This window comes from Aethalodelphis obliquidens, unplaced genomic scaffold, assembly GCF_003676395.1.
Source record: "Aethalodelphis obliquidens isolate GAN/ISIS:26980383/991018 unplaced genomic scaffold, ASM367639v1 scaffold5, whole genome shotgun sequence".
Taxonomy (NCBI): Eukaryota; Metazoa; Chordata; class Mammalia; order Artiodactyla; family Delphinidae; genus Aethalodelphis; species Aethalodelphis obliquidens.
Genome location: NW_020837949.1, coordinates 40919476 through 40939586, shown reverse-complemented (window position 1 = coordinate 40939586; position 20111 = coordinate 40919476). Strand labels below are relative to the sequence as shown.

Below are 20111 nucleotides of genomic sequence, written 5' to 3'. Positions count from 1 at the left end.
CAACTACTGACCCCACGTGCCACAACTACTGAAGCCCGCGCGCCTAGAGCCCATGCTCCACAACGAGAAGCCACCGCAATGAGAAGCCCGAGCACCGCAACCAAGAGTAGCCCCCGCTCGCTGCAACTTCAGAAAGCCCGTGTGCAACAACAATGACCCAACGCAGCCAAAAATAAATTTTAAAGAATAATACCTTCCAATTTTCATTGTATTTTAAGATGAAAGAACAGGATCTACATCAAATCACTTTAAGAAAAAAAGTTAATGCCAATTTAAGTTGCCTCTTAAATCTTAGATCTTGTAATTGTCTGTTTCCTGACAACATAAATAACAATGAGATAAATCACAGCAATGTCATGACTGCACAAAATCAACTCCTCATTTTATAACCTGGAACATGAAATATAAAATTAAGACCATAAATATTTTCATTAAAAGTGAATTTTGTTATACAATTTAAAATTTTGCAGAAAAATGGTCTATTAGGTACACCGATGCCTTAAAGTAAAAAAATCTGGTCTTATTTTGAAGCCAGTTTCAAGATTAGACCTTTCCCTTTACTCTGCTGTTCTTCGGTGTTTTTAGTCATGATACTAGGTTATCAAGAACGCTGTCTTGCAGGAATGTTAGGCAGAATCAAATGATGGGAAAATGGCCTAGGAAATTATTCTAATATTGTGTAAGATAATTTTTAAATGATTAACATACACAGTTATTTTCTAAAAATAACAAAAGGCAAACAACTTTCTGACCTGGGGTCTAAACAAACATTTTTTGCGCTTGGTATAATACTTACTATAAAGTGACCTCTTAATATCAACTCAAAACGTTCTGATTTAAGAATAAAAGCATACATACAAAGAGTATAAATACTGATATACAGAGATGTGCTCTTTTGCTTAGCTCTGACTTCTGAACATTCTAGAAAGCTAGATCCTAGTGCACTACAATGCCTAATTACATATCTAATAAGCCTTGAAACAGAATTTAACAATATTTAGATTGTACGTTTGTAGGGCCGATCTATTACACTTTACCTCACTACAGTCCACAGCACGCGCTTACTGATAATAAGTGACAAAAGGAAAAGGGACCGTTTTCTCTCTTCCCTGCACACCTTTTCCCTGAGCACCTTCCGCGGGTTCCGCACTGTTCAGGGAGCTGCGTTGAGCCCCGAAGCCCACATGCTCCCGTCACCTCGGCCTCCCGGTACTCGCCGCAAGCGGCCGGGACGACGCTGGCCGCTCCCGCCAGCCCAGGGGCCACCCTTCCTGGCACTCACCCGTCACGCGAATGGACTCCAGCATCGTCCCGCTGAGGCCGCGGGCGGCGGGCTCCGCGGGCGCTGGGGGCGAGGGCCAGACAGGAACCCGGCGGGCCGCCTCTAGCCTCCGGCAGTGCCTCAGACGCGGGGTCGCGGAGGAAGGTTGCTGTCGGCGACCGGGTTTAGGATAACGCGGGTAAGGACGGACGGAGACGTGCCGACAGAAAGCTGCAAGCAGCGTTCCCTCCAACCCGCAGGTGCTGAAAGGTACTGAAAGCCGCCCAACACTGGGCAGCTGCTCTTAGCGCCCGCCGGCGTGACGTTGCCGCTCCCCCGTTGCTAGGAAACGCGTGCCGTCCGCGTGCGCCGCGCTTCACGGAGCCTGCGCGCCGTTGGAGGCGCCAGAGATACTGCGTCCTGGCTCGCATGAAGAGAGGAGGAACTACAACTCCCGGAGTGCACAGCGCAGGCCCGTGCCTCGGGAGCTTGTGGGCTGGGCCCTGGGAAAGGCTCGGGTCTCCAGCCTTTCGTATAGACGCATTTTGACTGATCATCCCCGTAGACATTTGTGCGCTGTTTAAGGGGGCGTTAACTCCTCAGTAGATTTTACAAGAGATAGGTGGCGTGACGCTCTGTCCCAGATGCGAATTACAAAACCAGTCTCCTCCGCCTTTTTGTTACCTTTCCAGGTGCAAAAAAGCTAACACAACTTCAGATTGCAGGTGGTAGTAATGAAGGTGCTGGAAGCTCAACTACATTTACCCAATGAGTACCCTGGCATAATATACTAAATACTAAAATACAAACTTTAATTTATGATTGTGCAGTTGACAGGGGCTGATTGTTGTTTTTGTTCATTATTGGGTGGGAAATGTGGAGACTATACCATTTAACGAACATTTTCTGAGAGCCTAACGGGTGCAAGGTTCTGAGACAGGCCTTGAGAACATCAACAAGGTAAGTGAAATAAGGCTGGAGCTTACAGTTGAGAAACTCATAAGATAGTATTGGCACTGTCAATTTTCAAAGCCACATTTTCTCTTTATCTTTCCTCAAGGTTGAGATAGGACATAGAAATAATTGTGGGATGTGTTTTCAAACTCAGGAACAAAAGGAAAGTTGAAGTTATGTCAGGGAAAATCATACTCTAAAAATGACAGAACAAGTGAGAATTTGTATCTTTTTCACCAATTAGGAGCATATGATGGAAATTTGACAGTATCACAGATAGTGCATAACCCCACATCCTAGTGTGTCAGAAAATCTTGTGAACACTATTTTCAAAATATATCCAGGATCCAGCCACTTCTCACTATCACCACTGTCACTTGTCTGGCTCAAGCCACCACAAGCTTTTGTCTGGATTATAACTGTAGCCTCCTAAATGAACCCCATATGTTTCCAATCTTGCCCTCTTTACTCTCAAAACTCAGTGGCCAGCATGATCCTGCTAAAAAGTCAGATAATGTCAGTTCTCTGTGAAAAACACTTCAATGGCTTCCTTTCTTACGTATGAGGTCCTTTAGGACCTAGCCTACTGCCATCTCTTTGGGCTCATCTCCCACTGCTCTCCTCCTTGGTCTCCTCCAGACACGCTGGCCTCCTAGATATTCGTCAGCTATGCCAAGCACTGTTTCACCTCATGACCAATGCAATTTGGGACCTCCCCTGCCTGGCATGCTCCCCCACCCCCAGCACCCACCCTGGCCTTAAGCCCACAGAACTAGCTCCTCCACTTCTCAGGAATTAATCCAAATGTCACTTCTCACTGAGGCCTTTCTTGGCCACTCAATTTAAAATTCCATTCCTTTCTCAGATTTCCTATACCCTTTCTCTGCTTTATTTTTTTTTTCCTTAGCACTTAACATTATATAATTTATTACATATTTTACTGATTTCTTTTTTTAAAACATCTTTATTGGAGTATAATTGCTTTACGATAGTGTGTTAGTTTCTGCTTTATAACAAAGTGGTTCAGCTATACATATACAACTATCCCCGTATCTCCTCCCTCTTGTGTCTCCCTTCCACAATCCCTATCCCACCCTTCTAGGTGGTCACAAAGCACCGAGCTGATCTTCCTGTGCTATGCGGCTACTTCCCACTAGCTGACTATTTTACATTTGGTAGTGTATATATGTCCATACCACTCTCTCACTTCGTCCCAGCTTACCCTTGTCCCTCCCCATGTCCTCAAGTCCGTTCTCTATGACTGCGTCATTCTTCCTGTCCTGACCCTAGGTACTTCATAGGTCCATCCACCTCACTATAAATAACTCAGTTTCGTTTCTTTTTATGGCTGAGTAATATTCCATTACATATATGTACAACATCTTCTTTATCCATTCACCTGTCAATGGACACTTAGGTTGCTTCCATGTTCTGGCTATTGTAAACAGAGCTGCAATGAACATTGTGGTACATGACTCTTTCTGAATTATGGTTTTCTCAGGGTATATGCCCAGTAGTGGGATTGCTGGTCATATGGTACTTCAATTTTTACTTTTTTAAGGAAGCCTCATTCTGTTCTCCATAGTGGCTGTATCAATTTACATTTGCACCAACAGTGCAAGAGGGTTCCCTTATCTCCACACCCTCTCCACCTTTTTTTGTTTGTAGATTTTTTCATGATGGCCATTCTGACTGGTATAAGTTGATTCCTTATTGTAATTTTGATTTGCATTTCTCTAATGATTAGTGATGTTGAGCATCCTTTCATGTGTTTGTTGGCAATCTGTATATCTTCTTTGGAGAAATGTCTATTTAGGTGTTCTGCCCATTTTTGGATTGGGTTGTTTGTTCTTTTGATATTGAGCTGCATGAGCTGCTTGTAAATTTTGGAAATTAATCCTTAGTCATTTGCTTCATTTGCAAATATTTTCTCCCATTCTGAGGGTTGCCTTTTCAACTTGTTTATGTTTTCCTTTGCTATGTAAAAGCTTTTAAGTTTCATTGGGTCCCATTTGTTTATTTTTGTTTTTATTTCCATTTCTCTAGGAGGTATTTCAAAAAGGATCTTCCTGTGATTTTTGTCATAGAGTGTTCTGCCTATGCTTTCCTCTAAGAGTTTTATAGTGTCTGGGCTTAAATTTAGGTCTTTAATCCATTTTGAGTTTATTTCTGTGTATGGTGTTAGGGAGTGGTCTAATTTCATTCTTTAAAATGTAGCTGTCCAGTTTTCCCTGCACCACTTATTGAAGAGGCTGTCTTTTCTCCACTGTATATTCTTGCCTCCTTTATCAAAAATAAGGTGACCATATGTACGTGGGTTAATCTCTGGGCTTTCTATCTTGTTCCATTGATCTATATTTCTGTTTTTGTGCCAGTACCATATTGCCTTGATTACTGTAGCTTTGTAGTATAGTCTGAAGTCCAGGAGCCTGATTCCTCCAGCTCCATTTTTCTTTCTCAAGATTGCTTTGGCTATTTGGGGTCTTTTGTGTTTCCATACAAATTGTGAATTTTTTTGTTCCAGTTCTGTGAAAAATGCCATTGGTAGTTTGATAGGGATTGCATTGAATCTCTAGATTGCTTTGGGTAGCATAGTCATTTTCACAATGTTGATTCTCCAATCCAAGAACATGGTATATCTCTCCATCTGTTTGTATCATCTTTGATTTCTTTCATCAGTGTCTTATAGTTTTCTGCATACAGGTCTTTTGTCTCCTTAGGTAGGTTTATTCCTAGGAATTTTATTCTTTTTGTTGCAGTGGTCAACGGGAGTGTTTTCTTAATTTCTCTTTCAGATTTTTCATCATAGTGTATAGGAATGCAAGAGATTTCTGTGCATTAATTTTGTATCCTGCAACTTTACCAGATTCATTGATTAGCTCTAGTAGTTTTCTGGTGGTATCTTTAGGATTCTCTATATATAGTATCATGTCATCTGCAAACAGTGACAGCTTTACTTCTTCTTTTCCGATTTGGATTCCTTTTATTTCTTTCTCTTCTCTGATTGCTGTGGCTAGGACTTCCAAAACTATGTTGAAAAATAGTGATGACAGTGGACAACCTTGTCTTGTTCCTGATCTTGGAGAAAATGGTTTCAGTTTTTCACCATTGAGAATGATGTTGACTGTGGGTCTGTCATATACAGCCTTTATTATGTTGAAGTAAGTTCCCTCTATGCCTACTTTCTGGAGGATTTTTATCATAAATAGGTGTTAAATTTTGTCAAAAGCTTTTTCTGCATCTATTGAGATGATCATATGGTTTTTCTCCTTCAATTTGTTAATATGGTGTATCACATTGATTAATTTGCGTATATTGAAGAATCCTTGCATTCCTGGGATAAATCCCACTTGATAGTGGTATATGATCCTTTTAATGTGCTGTTGGATTCTGTTTGCTAGTATTTTGTTGAGGATTTTTGCATCTATGTTTATCAGTGATATTGGCCTTTAGTTTTCTTTCTTTGTGACATCTTTGACTGGTTTTGGTTAACAGGGTGACGGTGGCCTCGTAGAATGAGATTGGGAGTGTTCCTCCCTCTGCTATATTTTGGAAGAGTTTGAGAAAGATAGGTGTTAGCTCTTCTCTAAATATTTCATAGAATTCGCCTGTGAAGCCATTTGGTCCTGGGCTTTTGTTTTTTGGAAGACTTTTAATCACAGTCTCAATTTCAGTGCTTGTGATTGGTCTGTTTATATTTTCTATTTCTTCCTGGTTCAGTCTCGGAAGGTTGTGCTTTTCTAAGAATTTGTCCATTTCTTCAGGGTTGTCCATTTTATTGGCATGTAGTTGCTTGTAGTAAACTCTCATGATCCTTTGTATTTCTGCAGTGTCAGTTGTTACTTCTTTTTCATTTCTAATTCTATTGATTTGAGTCTTCTCCCTTTTTTTCTTGATAAGCCTGGCTAATGGTTTACCAATTTTGTTTATCTTCTTAAAGAATCAGCTTTTAATTTTATTGATCTTTGCTATTGTTTTCTTTGTTTCTATTTCATTTATTTCTGATCTGATGTTTATGATTTCTTTCCTTCTGCTAACTTTGGGATTTTTTTTTGTCCTTCTTTCTCTAATTGCTTTAGCTGTAAGGTTAGGTTGTTTGAGATGTTTCTTGTTTCTTGAGGTAGGATTGTATTGTTATAAACTTCCCTCTTAGAACTGCTTTTGCTGCATCCCATCAGTTTTAGGTCGTCATATTTTCATTGTCATTTGTTCCTAGGTATTTTTTGATTTCCTCTTTTATTTCTTCAGTGATCTCTTGGTTATTAAGTAGTGTATTGTTTAGCCTCCATGTGTTTGTATTTTTTACAGATTTTTTCCTGTAATTGATATCTAGTCTTATAGAGCTGCGGTCGGAAAAGATACTTGATACAATTTCAATTTCAATTGTCTTAAATTTACCAAGGCTTGATTTGTGACCCAAGATATGATCTCTCCTGGAGAATATTCCGTGCACACTTGAGAAGAAACTGTATTCTGTTGTTTTTGGATGGAATGTCCTATAAATATCAATTAAGTGCATATTGTTTAATGTTATCATTTAAAGCTTGTTTCCTTATTTATTTTCATTTTGGATGATCTGTCCATTGGTGAAAGTGGGGTGTCAAGGTCCCCTACTATGTTTTTGTTACTGTTGATTTCCCCTTTTATGGATGTTAGCATTTGCCTTATGTATTGAGGTGCTCCTATGTTGGGTGCATAAATATTTACAATTGTTATGTCTTCTTCTTGGATTGATCCCTTGATCATTATGTAGTGTCCTTCTTTGTCTCTTGTAATAGTCTTTATTTTAAAGTCTATTTTGTCTGATAGGAGAATTGCTACTCCAGCTTTCTTTTGATTTCTAGTTGCATGGAATACCTTTTTCCATCCCCTCACTTTCAGTCTGTATGTGTCCCTAGGTCTCTTGTGGACAGCATACATACAGGTCTTGTTTTTGGATCCATTCAGCCAGTCTATGTCTTCTGGTTGGAGCATTTAATCCATTTACATTTAAGGTAATTATCGATATGTATATTCCTATTACCATTTTCCTAATTGTTTTGGGTTTGTTATTGTAGGTCTTTCCTTCTCTTGTGTTTCCTGACTAGAGAAGTTCCTTTAGCATTTGTTGTAAAGCTGGTTTGGTGGTGCTGAATTCTCTTAGCTTTTGCTTGTCTGTAAAGGTTTTAACTTCTCTGTTGAATCTGAATGACATCTTTGCTGGGTAATCTTGGTTGTAGGTTTTTCCCTTTCATCACTTTAAATATGTTCTGCCACTCCCTTCTGGCTTGCAGTTTCTGCTGAAAGATCAGCTGTTAATCTTATGGGGAATGCCTTGTATGTTATTTGTTGTTTTTCCCTTGCTGCTTTTAATATTTTCTTTGTTTTTAATTTTTGATAGTTTGATTAGTATGTCTTGGTGTGTGTCTCCTTGGATTTATCCTGTATGGGACTCTCTGCACTTTCTGGACTTGATTGACTATTTCCTTTCCCATATTAGGGACGTTTTCAACTATAATCTCTTCAAATATTTTCTCAGTCCCTTTCTTTTTGTCTTCTTTTTCTGGGATCCCTATAATTTGAATGTTGGTGCATTTAATGTTGTTCTAGAGGTCTCTTAAGACTGTCCTCAATTCTTTTCATTTTTTTTCCTTTATTCTTCTCTGCAGTAGTTGTTTCCACTATTTTATCTTCCAGGTCACTTATCCGTTCTTCTGCCTCAGTTATTCTGCTGTTGATTCCTTCTAGAGAATTTTAAATTTCATTTATTGTGTTGTTCATTTTTAATCACAGTCTCAATTTCAGTGCTTGTGATTGGTCTGTTTATATTTTCTATTTCCTCCTGGTTCAGTCTCGGAAGGTTGTGCTTTTCTAAGAATTTGTCTATTTCTTCCAGGCTGTCCATTTTATTGGCATGTAGTTGCTTGTAGTAATCTCTCATGATCCTTGTTTGTTTGCTCCTTAGCTCTTCTAGGTCCTTGTTAAACGTTTCTTGTATTTTCTCCATTCTATTTCCAAGATTTTGGATCATCTTTACTATCATTATTCTGAATTCTTTTTCAGGTACACTGCCTATTTCCTCTTCATTTGTTTGGTCTGGTGGGTTTTTACCTTGCTCCTTCATCTGCTGTGTGTTTCTCTGTCTTCTCATTTTGCTTAACTTACTGTGTTTGGCCTCTCCTTTTTGCAGGCTGCAGGTTCGTAGTTCCTGTTGTTTTTAGTTTCTGCCCCCAGTGGCTAAAGTTGGTTCAGTAGGTTGTGTAGGCTTCCTGGTGGAGGGGACTGGTGTATGTGTTCTGGTGGATGAGGCCAGATCTTGTCTTTCTGGTGGGCAGGACTGCATCTGGTGGTGTGTTTGGGGGTGTCTGTGACCTTATTATGATTTTAGGCAGCCTCTCTGCTAATGGGCTGGGTTGTGTTCCTGTCTTGGTAGTTGTTTGCCATAAGGTGTCCAGCACTGCAGCTTGCTGGTCATTGAGTGGAGCTGGGTCTTAGCATTGAAATGGAGATCTCTGGGAGAGGTTTCACCTTTTGATATTACGTGTAGCCGGGAGGTCTGTGGTGGACCAGTGTCCTGAACTCGGCTCTCCCACCTCAGAGGCACAGGCCTCACACCCAGCTGGAGCACCAAGACCCTATCAGTCACACGGCTTGCTCTGTAGAAGCCAAACCTCTATACAGACAGATTGAGTGAACATGTTGGGAATATCCAGTCGGGTCTTCTCGCTTGCATATCCACATAAGAAAGATGAAGGATAAATAAAAGGAAGATCATTTAAAATCCAATAAAGCATGTATTTTGTTTTAATCTTGTGTCTTAAAGAGATGCAAGTTCAATGAAAAAAAATATGGGCTTCAAAGGTGATCAGGGTATGGAGAGGAGCTCACAATGCAGGATCCAGAGTGCTTATTTCATTTGCATATGAGGTTAGTGGCTGGACTATTTTTTTGTTTTGTTTTGTTTTTAATGATTCTTCTGGCAATTACAGTTTTTGATTTTTGGAGCTTTAGTGGACGAGGCTCTGTGTAGAGAAGCTGGGGGCTGGCTCTGTCCCTCCGTGGAGCACGGTCATTCCCAAAGTGTCCCCTTCTGGCTCGGAGTGCCTGGGCGATAGCAGGGTCTCTGGAGAGGGGTGGCCGGTGGCCAAGGATGGAGGGTTTTCCTTTCCTGCAAAGCAGGATTTATAATCCATCTCTGAGGGTTTTGAAGTTCACGACTCTTCTTTGCAAAGCAAAGGAAAATGCATTGGACGCCAGCACTTCTGGATGGTGGTGCTCAAGAATCACCCAGATGAGCAATTTCGATAGACCAAAGCCCCAAGATTTCCTTTTACACATTGCTCTGGTGGGAGGAGAATCCCACGAAGCTAGGGAAGATGTTCCTGCTCCTAGGATGTGTGTGCGCACGTTTTCTCTTTCTGCATACCCCCAAACTCCTTTACCCCCTCACTCCTAATGCTAAGTCTCTGGCGGAGGCAGCTTCCCACATCATGTGCTACAGGAAATCTTACTGATTTATCTTGATTATTGTCTGTCTCCATCTCTAGAATAAAATTTCCACAAGTGCAGTGATTTTTGACTGTTCACTGCTATACTTAGAGCAACTAGAATAGTGTCTAGCACACAGTATGTACTCAATATTTGTAAGTTAAGGAATAAGTAGATAATAGAAAGCATGCATTTTCAATGATAATTCAAAGAAAAGTAGAAATGACATAGAATGGGCAGGTAGATAAGGAACACATCTTCAGGTTAAACACTTGATATAGTAATAAGCAATGAATCCTTTGCATTCAGAAGAGCAGTTGTTCTTGCAACATATGTCCTAAGGAAAAAGCATGTAAATGAAACTTATACACCTAACTTCCTTACATACCTTCCTTAACTTCCTTATATACCTTAAACTCTGAAAACTGCTTTCCAAGTTTGCTATAAATACCTCTGTTACCTCTGCAAATTTCTAATTTTTCAAGTCACTACAGTTTAAGAACTGTAATTCTCAAAAAAATAAAGACTCCTAAAAGATGTTTCCAGGTTATATGTTCAGCATCTAAAGAATTTACTCTGGATGTTTTTACTAAAGCATGGGTAATCAGATTGTCCATTTTCATTATATTTTGAAGAAACCAAGATGTATTATTTTATTAATTTCAGAGCTATTTATATATATACAAGAGACAGGGCTTAGTGCTTTTAGAGTACATAAAAGACACAATAACTATCCTCAAGACGCTTACTGACAAGCATGGAGGGATATATATATATACACACACACACACACACACACACACACACACACACACACACATAACACAAGTTAGAAAATGATGTACACTAAAGGTATACCTCCCTCTTCAACATTTCATTAAACTTAAGAATTCTAAAAATAAACAATTTGATGCTCCTGTAGTTAGCCCATCTAGAATATTATTTCATTGCTTACTTTAAAAATTATTTTTATGTTCACCCTACCAGTATTTTCTTGTGGATCATTTCGATTTATAAACATCTTCAGTGATAAATACTATATAAAGGGGAATATCAATTAATTCAAAGAATTTAAAAAAGATATTCTTTGTGTACTGTTAGGCACTGAAGTACTCTTGCTAACAAATTCATGAAAACAAGGAGTTTATCTAATTTCTTACAAAACTAGTACTGTTATAAGCTTCTTTTACCACTCCGGCCTATGCAATTATTCATCCTCATCAAGCTTTGTGCATCTACTTTGTTAATTATTGATTCGTGCTACGCCTGTTTAGTATTTCCATTGGGTAAGGCATCTGCAGCTGTCCACTTGGCTGCTTTTGAGTCAGCATTGTTTTTACATATCTGCCAGAACAATGAACAATTCCATCTTTTTGAGAAACTTTCCTTTATACCTGTTTCTACATAAACTCCATTTTCAAAGCACTGATTGCAAAATAAAGTTAAGAAGTATTAAAACTGCTTTTAATAATTTGTTTATCTCTAAGGATACACGTCCCCCCTTTTTAAAGTTTTACTAAACTTAAGTTTTCCAAAAATAGCCAAGAATGCTATTGTAGTTATCCTACCGCAGCATTATACTTCACTTTTTTAATGGTATTTTTATCTTCACTACCAGCACTGTATTGTGGATCATTTCAATTTCTGATTCTCCTTAATGATGATTTCCATTAAATTTTAGATACAATAATGATAGGAAAATAGATATTTTCAGAGAAATATTGGTTTTTTTTATCTGTGGTGTGATTTTTATGTTATGGATAAAGAACTTATATTTTTCTTATTGTTTTCAGTAACTTTTGTTTAATTAACTCATATGTTAATGTGTATATTCCATGTACAAACTATTGATACATGGCAAGTTACTCACAGTCAATGGAGTTTCAGGACAAAAGAAGTCAGTCAAAACATCTCTGTAGTAAGAGAGGATGGGATTTTTTTTTTTTTTTTAAGAAAAAAGATCACCATCTTCCTTTTTAAAGGCTTAGAACACATTTGATCATTAAGCTGGGTAGTAAAGGCCAAGAAAGAGGAATGGTGAAGACTGGAGAAGGTTGCTAATAAGCATTGTTAGTGCTGGTGGAGAGACAAATAACTATAATATTTCACTTTCTATAGAAAAAGTTCATTTTGTTGAGAGCAGATCAAGTATATATTATGCTTGAAACTGAGAAAAAGTTTAATTCCTTAAGGAGAAGTTATTTCAGTAACTAAAAAAAAAAAATAGAACATTAAAATAATTTGTTTACTTTTACATTTCAGATGAGAGTTTAAAAGCATAAGGGAAGGAGAGTCTTCTAGAAAATACTTTTCACTTTCCTCCCTGTTCTCTTGGAAACAATTTACAACATTCTATGTCATTGGAAATTTATGAATCGAGGAAAATTAATCTGCAGCTTGCCATTATAAAAGAACAGAGAAACTGGTTGCAACATCCCAGATTCTAACAAGCATTAAAGGAAGCCTCAGGGCAGCTGTAAACAATGTTCCTTGACTCTGAAAGAAAAAAAGAGCCAGGGAAAGTTGGTTTCTGTAGCTTTAAGAAATTTTTTTCAGTGCAGTTTGAATGCTTTTGGGATGTCTGTATTGAGAGAATGGAATGTTTTCAGTATGTCTTTTTCAGGAGAATGAAAAACATGAAGTGGAAGCCAAATAAAAGAATGTTTTGTGAAACTGCCTCTGCCTTTCACCTCATTGAAAATAGTCAGGACAGCACAAAAATCCTGGGAAACCCTGTGATATTTTTTTGATAGGATGTTTTATTGTAAATGACTGAGGGAGGAAGGATATTTTTTATTAATCAGACATCAAAAATATTGCCTATCTTAATTACATTTTGAAGAAATCAAGATGTGCATTAATTTACTCCTTCCACAGATGTTTATTAAGTATTGATGTTACTACTGGTAGTGCATACACACATATGTAAATATGATATACATATATCGGGCAGTCCTTGTGCGCATACATCAGGGATGCTGTGGTGAGTAAATCAGATAGAGTCCCAGTTCTCTTGGAACTTATAGTGGGAGAAACAAGTAACAGTCAAGTAAACAAATGATGTAATAGATACAAATAGGTGCTATGAAGTATAGTAAATCAGAGAAGTATACTAGACATGGTGACTTGGGGTACGGAGGGGTCAGGAAAAGCCTCTTTGAGGAAGTGACTTTTGAGACTTGAAGGATAAGAAAGAGTCAGCCATGAGAAATTTGGGGCGGGGTTGGGCGGGGGAGACAAGCATTCAAAGTAGAGGGAATTGCAAAGGAAAAAGCCCTGGGATGGGAATGATCTTGTCCTGATCCTGGGGCTATGTGAAGGTCAGCACGGTTGGAGTCCAGTGAGCTGGGGGAAAGTGAAAAGATTTCAGAGGTAGCAGGGGCTAAGGAAAGGAATTTGGACTTTTTTCCAAGTACAATCAGAAGCCACTAAAACAGGGCAGTGACATAATATGGCTTTTTTTTTTTTTTAAAGATCACATTGACTGCTCTGAGAACGATGGATAAGAGGATGAGAGTGGAAGCAGGGAAACCAGACAGGAGACTCTTGCAGTAGGTCCAGTGAGGGTGATGATGGCTTAAAGTGGAATGGAAGCTGCAGAGAGGGAGAGAAGTAAAAGATATATTTGGAGGCAGAGATGATGGTAGGTTGGGTATGTGGATAGAGTAGGAGGAAAAGAAGAAAGAACTGAATATGACCCCTAGGTTTTCGGCCTGAGCAACTGGGTAGACAGTGGTGCCATTTATGGAAATGGAGAAGATTGGGGAAAGAATAGGTTTAGTGGGGAAATTCCATTTTGGATTTGTTAAGTTTAATACACCAGTTAAAAGTCCAAGTCAAGATTTCACATAGGTGGTTGGATATTGGTGTTCTGAGTTCAAGGAAGAGATCACGCCAAAGAAATAAATTTGGGAACCATCAGTACACAGATGGTATTTTTTTTATTTTTTTGCGGTACACGGGCCTCTCACCGTTGTGGCCTCTCCCGTTGCGGAGCACAGCTCCGGACGCGCAGGCTCAGTGGCCATGGCTCACGGGCCCAGCCGCTCCGCGGCATATGGGATCTTCCCAGACTGGGGCACGAACCCGTGTCCCCTGCATCGGCAGGCGGACTCTCAACCACTGCGCCACCAGGGAAGCCCTATACAGATGGTATTTTAAGTCAATGGAACTGATGAGATCATCTGGGGGTGTGTGTGTAGGTAGACAAGAGCACCCAGGGGAGAATTTAAAGTTCTTAGTTACTTAGTTGTGGGGCAGAGGAAAAGAAGCCAACAAAGTTATACACATACACACACACACACACACACACACACAGAGATCTTCTTCAACTTATGATTGGGTTATGTCCCGATAAACCCATCCTAAGTCAAAAACGCATTTAAATGCACCTAACCTACCAAACATTATAGCTTAGCCTAGCCTAGCTTAAACATACTCAGAACAATTACATTAGGCTACAGTTGGGCAAAATGAACACAAAGCCTATTTTATTATAAAATGATGAATATCTCATGTAATTTATTGAGTACTGTACTGGAAATGAAAAACAGAATGGTTGTATGGGTTTTGGTTGTTTAGCCCCCGATCACAAGGCTGACTGGGAGCTGCATCTTGGTGCAGCTGCCTAGCACCATGAGCATTATACTGCTTATTGCCAGCCCAGGAAAAGATCAAAATTGGGCAGTGTTTGGGGAAGAGACCTGGGAAGGGCCAATGACAGGTTCTGGAAATCTCTGACTAGCCACAATCTTCTTGGTTCCTCATCTGCTATTTTAGGGGGCTGAATTAGGTGATCCCTGCCAGCTCCTACCTTTTTTTTTAAACTTGCTTGGCCACCTTTTAAGAATAGATGAACTACTTAGCATGTGGCCTCATAGAAAAGGGCAGGGTGGGAAGTCAGGGCTAATACATAGGCATGGCTACAAATGAACTGTGACATTTTAAATTTGACCAAAAGTTGGGAAAGGGGAATAAACTGAAGGTTAGGGTTAGAGGGGACTTGCAGGTTAAGTAGGCGAGAGCAGCAGTAGAGAAAAGATAAGGATTTTAGATTACAATCAGAAGCCAGTTTGGGGATTTGAAATCTTGGAGATGGAGCACTTCCTGGTTGTGTTTAGCGTCCAAGTGTGGCCATATATGTGGTGGACAAGCAGAAGAGAGGAGGAGGTCAGTAGAGTTGGAAGGTTTGTGGAATGGTGAGGTCAGAGCGTAAGAGGGTGTGGTCACTGAGAATTCATCAGCAAACATTTCTTGAGGGCTTAGTACCCGCCAGGCATGAATGGTGCTGACGAATGCGGATGGTGTCAGGCTGTGAGAAGCAGGGCAGAGAGTGAAAGCAGATGTCATGAACGCCAACATTTAGAAGGGCTAATGCGCCAGGGGAAGAACCAAGGTCTGGAAAGAGTATGTGAAGAGAAGTTTTTGAAGTGTTTGAAAGATAAAGAAGTTCATGACAGATGTCAGTGGAGTACAATGAACCTTCTTGTTTCAAACTTAAGGGGAAGATTTTGGGACTTCCCCGGCGGTCCGGTGGTTAAGATTCTTCCTTTCCACTGCAGGGGGCACGGGTTCGGTCCCTGGTCCGGCCCCTGGTCGGGGAACTAAGATCCCACATGCCGCATGGCCAAAAAATAAAAGGAGAAGAATTTATTTTTGATGTTCAATAAAGAGATTTTGATGTTTAAGAAACATTGACTTCTGCTATTTTTTAATATTTAAGAGCTACTTTTCTTTTATATGGGATTGCTGAAAAATTTTAAAATAGGTTCTGTGAATATAGCTTTGAGAAATCTTGGTATGGAAAAGTAAAGATAGCATATGTAAATTATAGTGCAATAAGTACATAAAAGAATTCTTCGTCTTTATGAAAGGATTTATCATGGTCCTTTAAATATGAATTTCCTTAATACCATATTAACCACTTGAGAAAGTAAAAAGGAGATTAGAGCTGTATACATTTTGAGAATACTCTATTGAATAAAGGAAGTATGACTGTAGTTGCATGGGTTTTTGGAAACAATACAATATGTTAGAAAGCACACACACAATCTATTTTTCCTCACTCACATTTTCATTGATTAACTTAGAAAAGAAAAAAATCTGATGCTAAAGACCACTAAAACTGTTTAAAACCCTTAAAATGTGATGCTAGTGACCATTAATAGGAGATATTGTAACAAATAAAATAGCCCTTTAGTAACACGTATATAACATCTTTTGATAGTTCTTATTTCTTCATTATAATGAATGTGTAAAAGAAGTGGCCCTTCAGCCAGATAACCTGAAGTAGAGAACTTGACCTTAATCCTTCTTGCCACTGCCTTATGGTTAGATCTTGGCCTTTTTGATTCCTGTAAAAATAAGAATATTTAGGTCATTGTTTTATTTTGTGAATGAAATGAGAATGTGTGTGAATATACTTTGAAAAAGTAACTGCACATACATATGGAGTGTCCTTGTTGAAGTAAATGTTTTTGACTTTTTGTGTTTTTCAGCCTTCCATCAATTTTATCTGTGAAAACATGATTACCATTTCCTTTGTTGAAAAGGATCTTAGAAGGAGCAAATATTCATTTACTAGGGCTACCTTTAATCTCTAGTTATCTCTTCTTCAGAGCCTTGATTCTATTCTTTTTTTTAATAAATAAATAAATAAAATAAATAATTTATTTGTGGCTGCATTGGGTCTTTGTTGCTGCGCAGGCTTTCTCTAGTTGCAGTGAGCGGGGCTACTCTTCATTGCAGTGAGCGGGCTTCTCATTGCGGTGGCTTCTCATGTTGCACAGCATGGGCTCTAGGCAAATGGGCTTCAGTAGTTGTGGCTCACAGGCTCAGTAGCTGTGGCTCGCGGGCTCTAGAGTACATAGCCTTGATTCTATTCTTAAATTAATATAATAAGCTGTGGTCTTTACCTAAATAACTTGAGAAATTGTGGTTTTTATTTGAATAACTAGAGAAGACACTTTTGATGACTTTCAGAATACTATCATCGTTAGGTCAAACTGTATAACTAAATGGTAATAATCAAATAATAATAATGGTAATAATAAATATAATATATTTATTTTCCTTCCTAACTTAGTAGTTAAAATAGTTTTAAAAACAAGTTTAAGAGAAAAACATGGTTGCTATGTATTCAGCACTTTAGATATAGCTCAAGAGCACATTTACATCATTATTGTGTCTTTGTTGATCAAAATAAATAAATTAACTGAAATGTCAAGATCATAAACAGGATTTGAAGTCAGGCAGATCTGGTTCAAATTATAGGTGATGGACTTAGAGCAATCACTTAGCCTCTTTGCACCTCAGTTTCTTCATCTATAAAAAAGGAATAATAGTTATCTTACATTCATTCATTCAACAAATATCTACTGAACTCGTGTGCCCTGAAGCTGCTAGGTTACGATTACCAACAAGACAAGTCCCTGCCATTCCATCGCTTACAGTCTAGTAGAAGAAGTAGATGATAAACTTAAACACATATCTAAAATGATCCCATGTTAAGTGGTAAATGCAATGAAGAAAATAGAACAGAGTAATGGGATAGAACATGACTTGGTGGGGAGAGAGGAGGGGTGTGGCCACCTGATCAAACAAGTCTTCTTGAGGAGATAGCACATTTGAGCTTAGACCCAATTAATGAGCAGCCAGCCATGGGTAGATCTACGAATATCCAGGGGATGGAAAGTTCTTGAGGCAGGAAGAAATTTGGCCTATTTTTATGACTAGAAAAAAGTCCTATGAGGCTGGAGACTAGTGGGAAAAAGAAGAGAGAGTACTGTGATATCTGGAGAATATTAGGATACTAGGAGAGGCAAGCAAGGTTCAGGTCATGTAGGGCCCTGTAGGTACGATAAAGAATTTGGATATTATTCTAATTGCAACAGAAGACATAAACTGGCTCAAAACAAGAAATTGACACCATAAAATTTACATTTTAAAAAGCTCCCACTCTATGAATAAATTGTTAAAACTAATAAGATTGCTCAATAGGTTTGTAATAATCATGTTCCTATATATCAACAGTTTTAAAATATAATTTAAAAGATACCATTTATAAAAGCAATAACAACAAAAAAGATACATAGGAACAAATTAAAGAGTTTAAAGATCCTTATGGAAGTACATTATAAACATTTTTGGACGATATTAAAGAAGGCTTAAATTAATGAAGATATATCCATGTTCAGGAATGGAAAGGCTTGATATCACAAAGATGTCATTTTCCTCCAAATTATTTGATAAATTCAGTACGATTCCAATGACAAATCTCAAGAGGATTTTTCTATCCTTTGTGGCACTTGACAATCTGACCCCAAAATTTATATGGAAGAATAAGGGGACAAAATTAACCACGTCAATTTTTAATTTGCCCTATCAGATATCAACACATAATGAAAACAGTTCGATATTGGGTGAGGAATAGACAAATAAACCAGCAGAACACAATAAAGAACAGTATAAACAGTAGAACAGTAGAACAGAATAAAGAGCTCCTAAATAGACCTACATATACAGGAGAAGTTGGTACATGACAAAAGTGGCATTAAGGTCAGTGGGGAAAGGATGGACAATTAAATAACTGCTGCTAAGACATTTGGTTATCCAAACAAAAAACAAGATCAATCCAGATAATTTAAAGACAAAACCATGAAAAACACATGCTTTTTAGAAGAAAATATGAGAGAATACATTTACAACCTCAGGATAGGGAAAGGGAAGGATTTCTTGAGACATAAAAAGCACAAACCCTACTGGAAAATATACATATATTTAATTACATTAATAGGAAACATTTCTGTACACCCAAGACATCCTAAAGTGAAAAGACAAACCATAAACTAGGAAAAGATATTTGCAGCCAAAAAACCAAAAAGAGTTATTTTCCCGGAAAATAGTAAACAAACAACAAAAGCCTACAAATCAATGAGAAAAAGCAACCACATAGAAAAATGGGCAAAGGATGTGAATTTGAAATTCACAGAAAAGGAAAACTTAAAGGCCAATAAACACATGAAATAATGTTCACTTCCATTAGTAATAGGATAAATGCATACAAACAAGAATGACAGAATCTAAAAAGTATCCAAGTACTAGGGAGGCACTAGAGTAGCAGGCATGCTCATTTAAAGCTGACTGGAATACAAATTGTTACAATCGTTTTGAAGAGCAATTTATTTTTAATATCTGGCAATAATATTGAAATATATTTATTGAAATGATCCTCTATTTCCTAGGTATATTATTCTACAGAAAGTTTTGCATGTATGTATAAGGAGACATAAAAATATTCATGGCATCATGGGGTCTTTGGAATGAAAAACTGGAAATGAGCTAAATGTCCATTAACAGGATAATGGATACATAAATTACAAGTATATTAATACAATAGAATACAGCAGTGAGAATGAATAAAATGCAGCTATACCTGTTAGTGAGGATGAATCTCATAAAGAGAATATTCAGAAAAGAAACCAACTGCAGAAAGTTTTACTTACAGTAAAAATAAAACTTATGTAAAACACTATATATTGATATGGATATGTATGTAGATGTAATAAAAGTACATACATTTCATGGGAACGATAAACATGAAAATCAGGATAGTTTTACCCTTGGGGAATGGGATTAAGGAGGAATACACAGGAGACTTCAATTATAAAATTACATATTTTTTAAGCTAGGTGGTGGGTACACAGTTATCTGTTCCATTCATTAATTTTTGGTAAAGTGGAAATATTTTATAACACAATTTTCAAGAGGAGAAAAGTAATTCTAGCTTATAAAGTGAAGCGTGAACTATCAGAGGGTAAGAAGGGAAATAGGGAGAACCGTTAGCAGACAGTTGCAGTATTCTGAGAGTACACTTGAGTCTCTAGCACAGCTTCCGGCACATGGTAGGTGTTTAACGAACCAGCTATTGTGTGGTGGTTTGCTATTATCATCATCAGGGTAAAGACAGGGGGATTGTGAAGAAAGATAAACTAAATGTTTTGGGTAGTTATATTGAGTGAATTACTGTATTTATCTCTTTTAGTCTTGACTAGGATCTGGTCATAAAGAATCTAAGGCTCACAGAGGCCAAAGCCGGAAGGCTAAAGGCTTCATAAATTTCTATTGACTCATTTTCCAATGTCGCGTAAACTTCCTCCTGAACCCGCCTCAATACACCCACCACTTTCTGGTCCAGCACTGGAAAAAAATTCAAGTGGCTTTTCTCTTTGGTTCATAAGTAGCATATTTTGAGTTAAATATTAATAATTCGATACAGCAAACACTTGGATAGGGGCTTATTACTTATTACAGAATACTTTTGGATCTCTTTTAATTTTTCACCTGATCCTCCTAACAACTCTGAGGACTGGCAGGGCAGTTGATTATTTCTGTTTTACCGATGAGTAAACTAACATCCAAAGAGGCTAAT

The 20111-nt window shown here is 38.2% G+C and overlaps 1 protein-coding gene across 7 annotated transcripts in view; it reads right to left on the bottom strand.

The window, feature by feature from the left end:
• Nucleotides 1–2879, bottom strand: part of MATCAP2 (microtubule associated tyrosine carboxypeptidase 2) — a 73593-nt gene extending 70714 nt beyond the window's left edge. For 2 of the 7 annotated variants that reach the window (XR_003431931.1, XM_027102183.1), the window contains exon 1: nt 1283–2877. Coding sequence is in view for 5 of the 7 variants with exons in the window: in XM_027102183.1 (XP_026957984.1) it covers nt 1283–1307 (25 nt within the window). In the remaining 2 variants the exon portion in view is untranslated. Of the gene's footprint in view, nt 1–1282 lie in introns of all 7 variants that reach the window. The other 5 variants (XM_027102185.1, XM_027102187.1, XM_027102186.1 and 2 more) reach the window with 4 other exon arrangements.
• Nucleotides 2880–20111: the final 17232 nt, after the last annotated feature.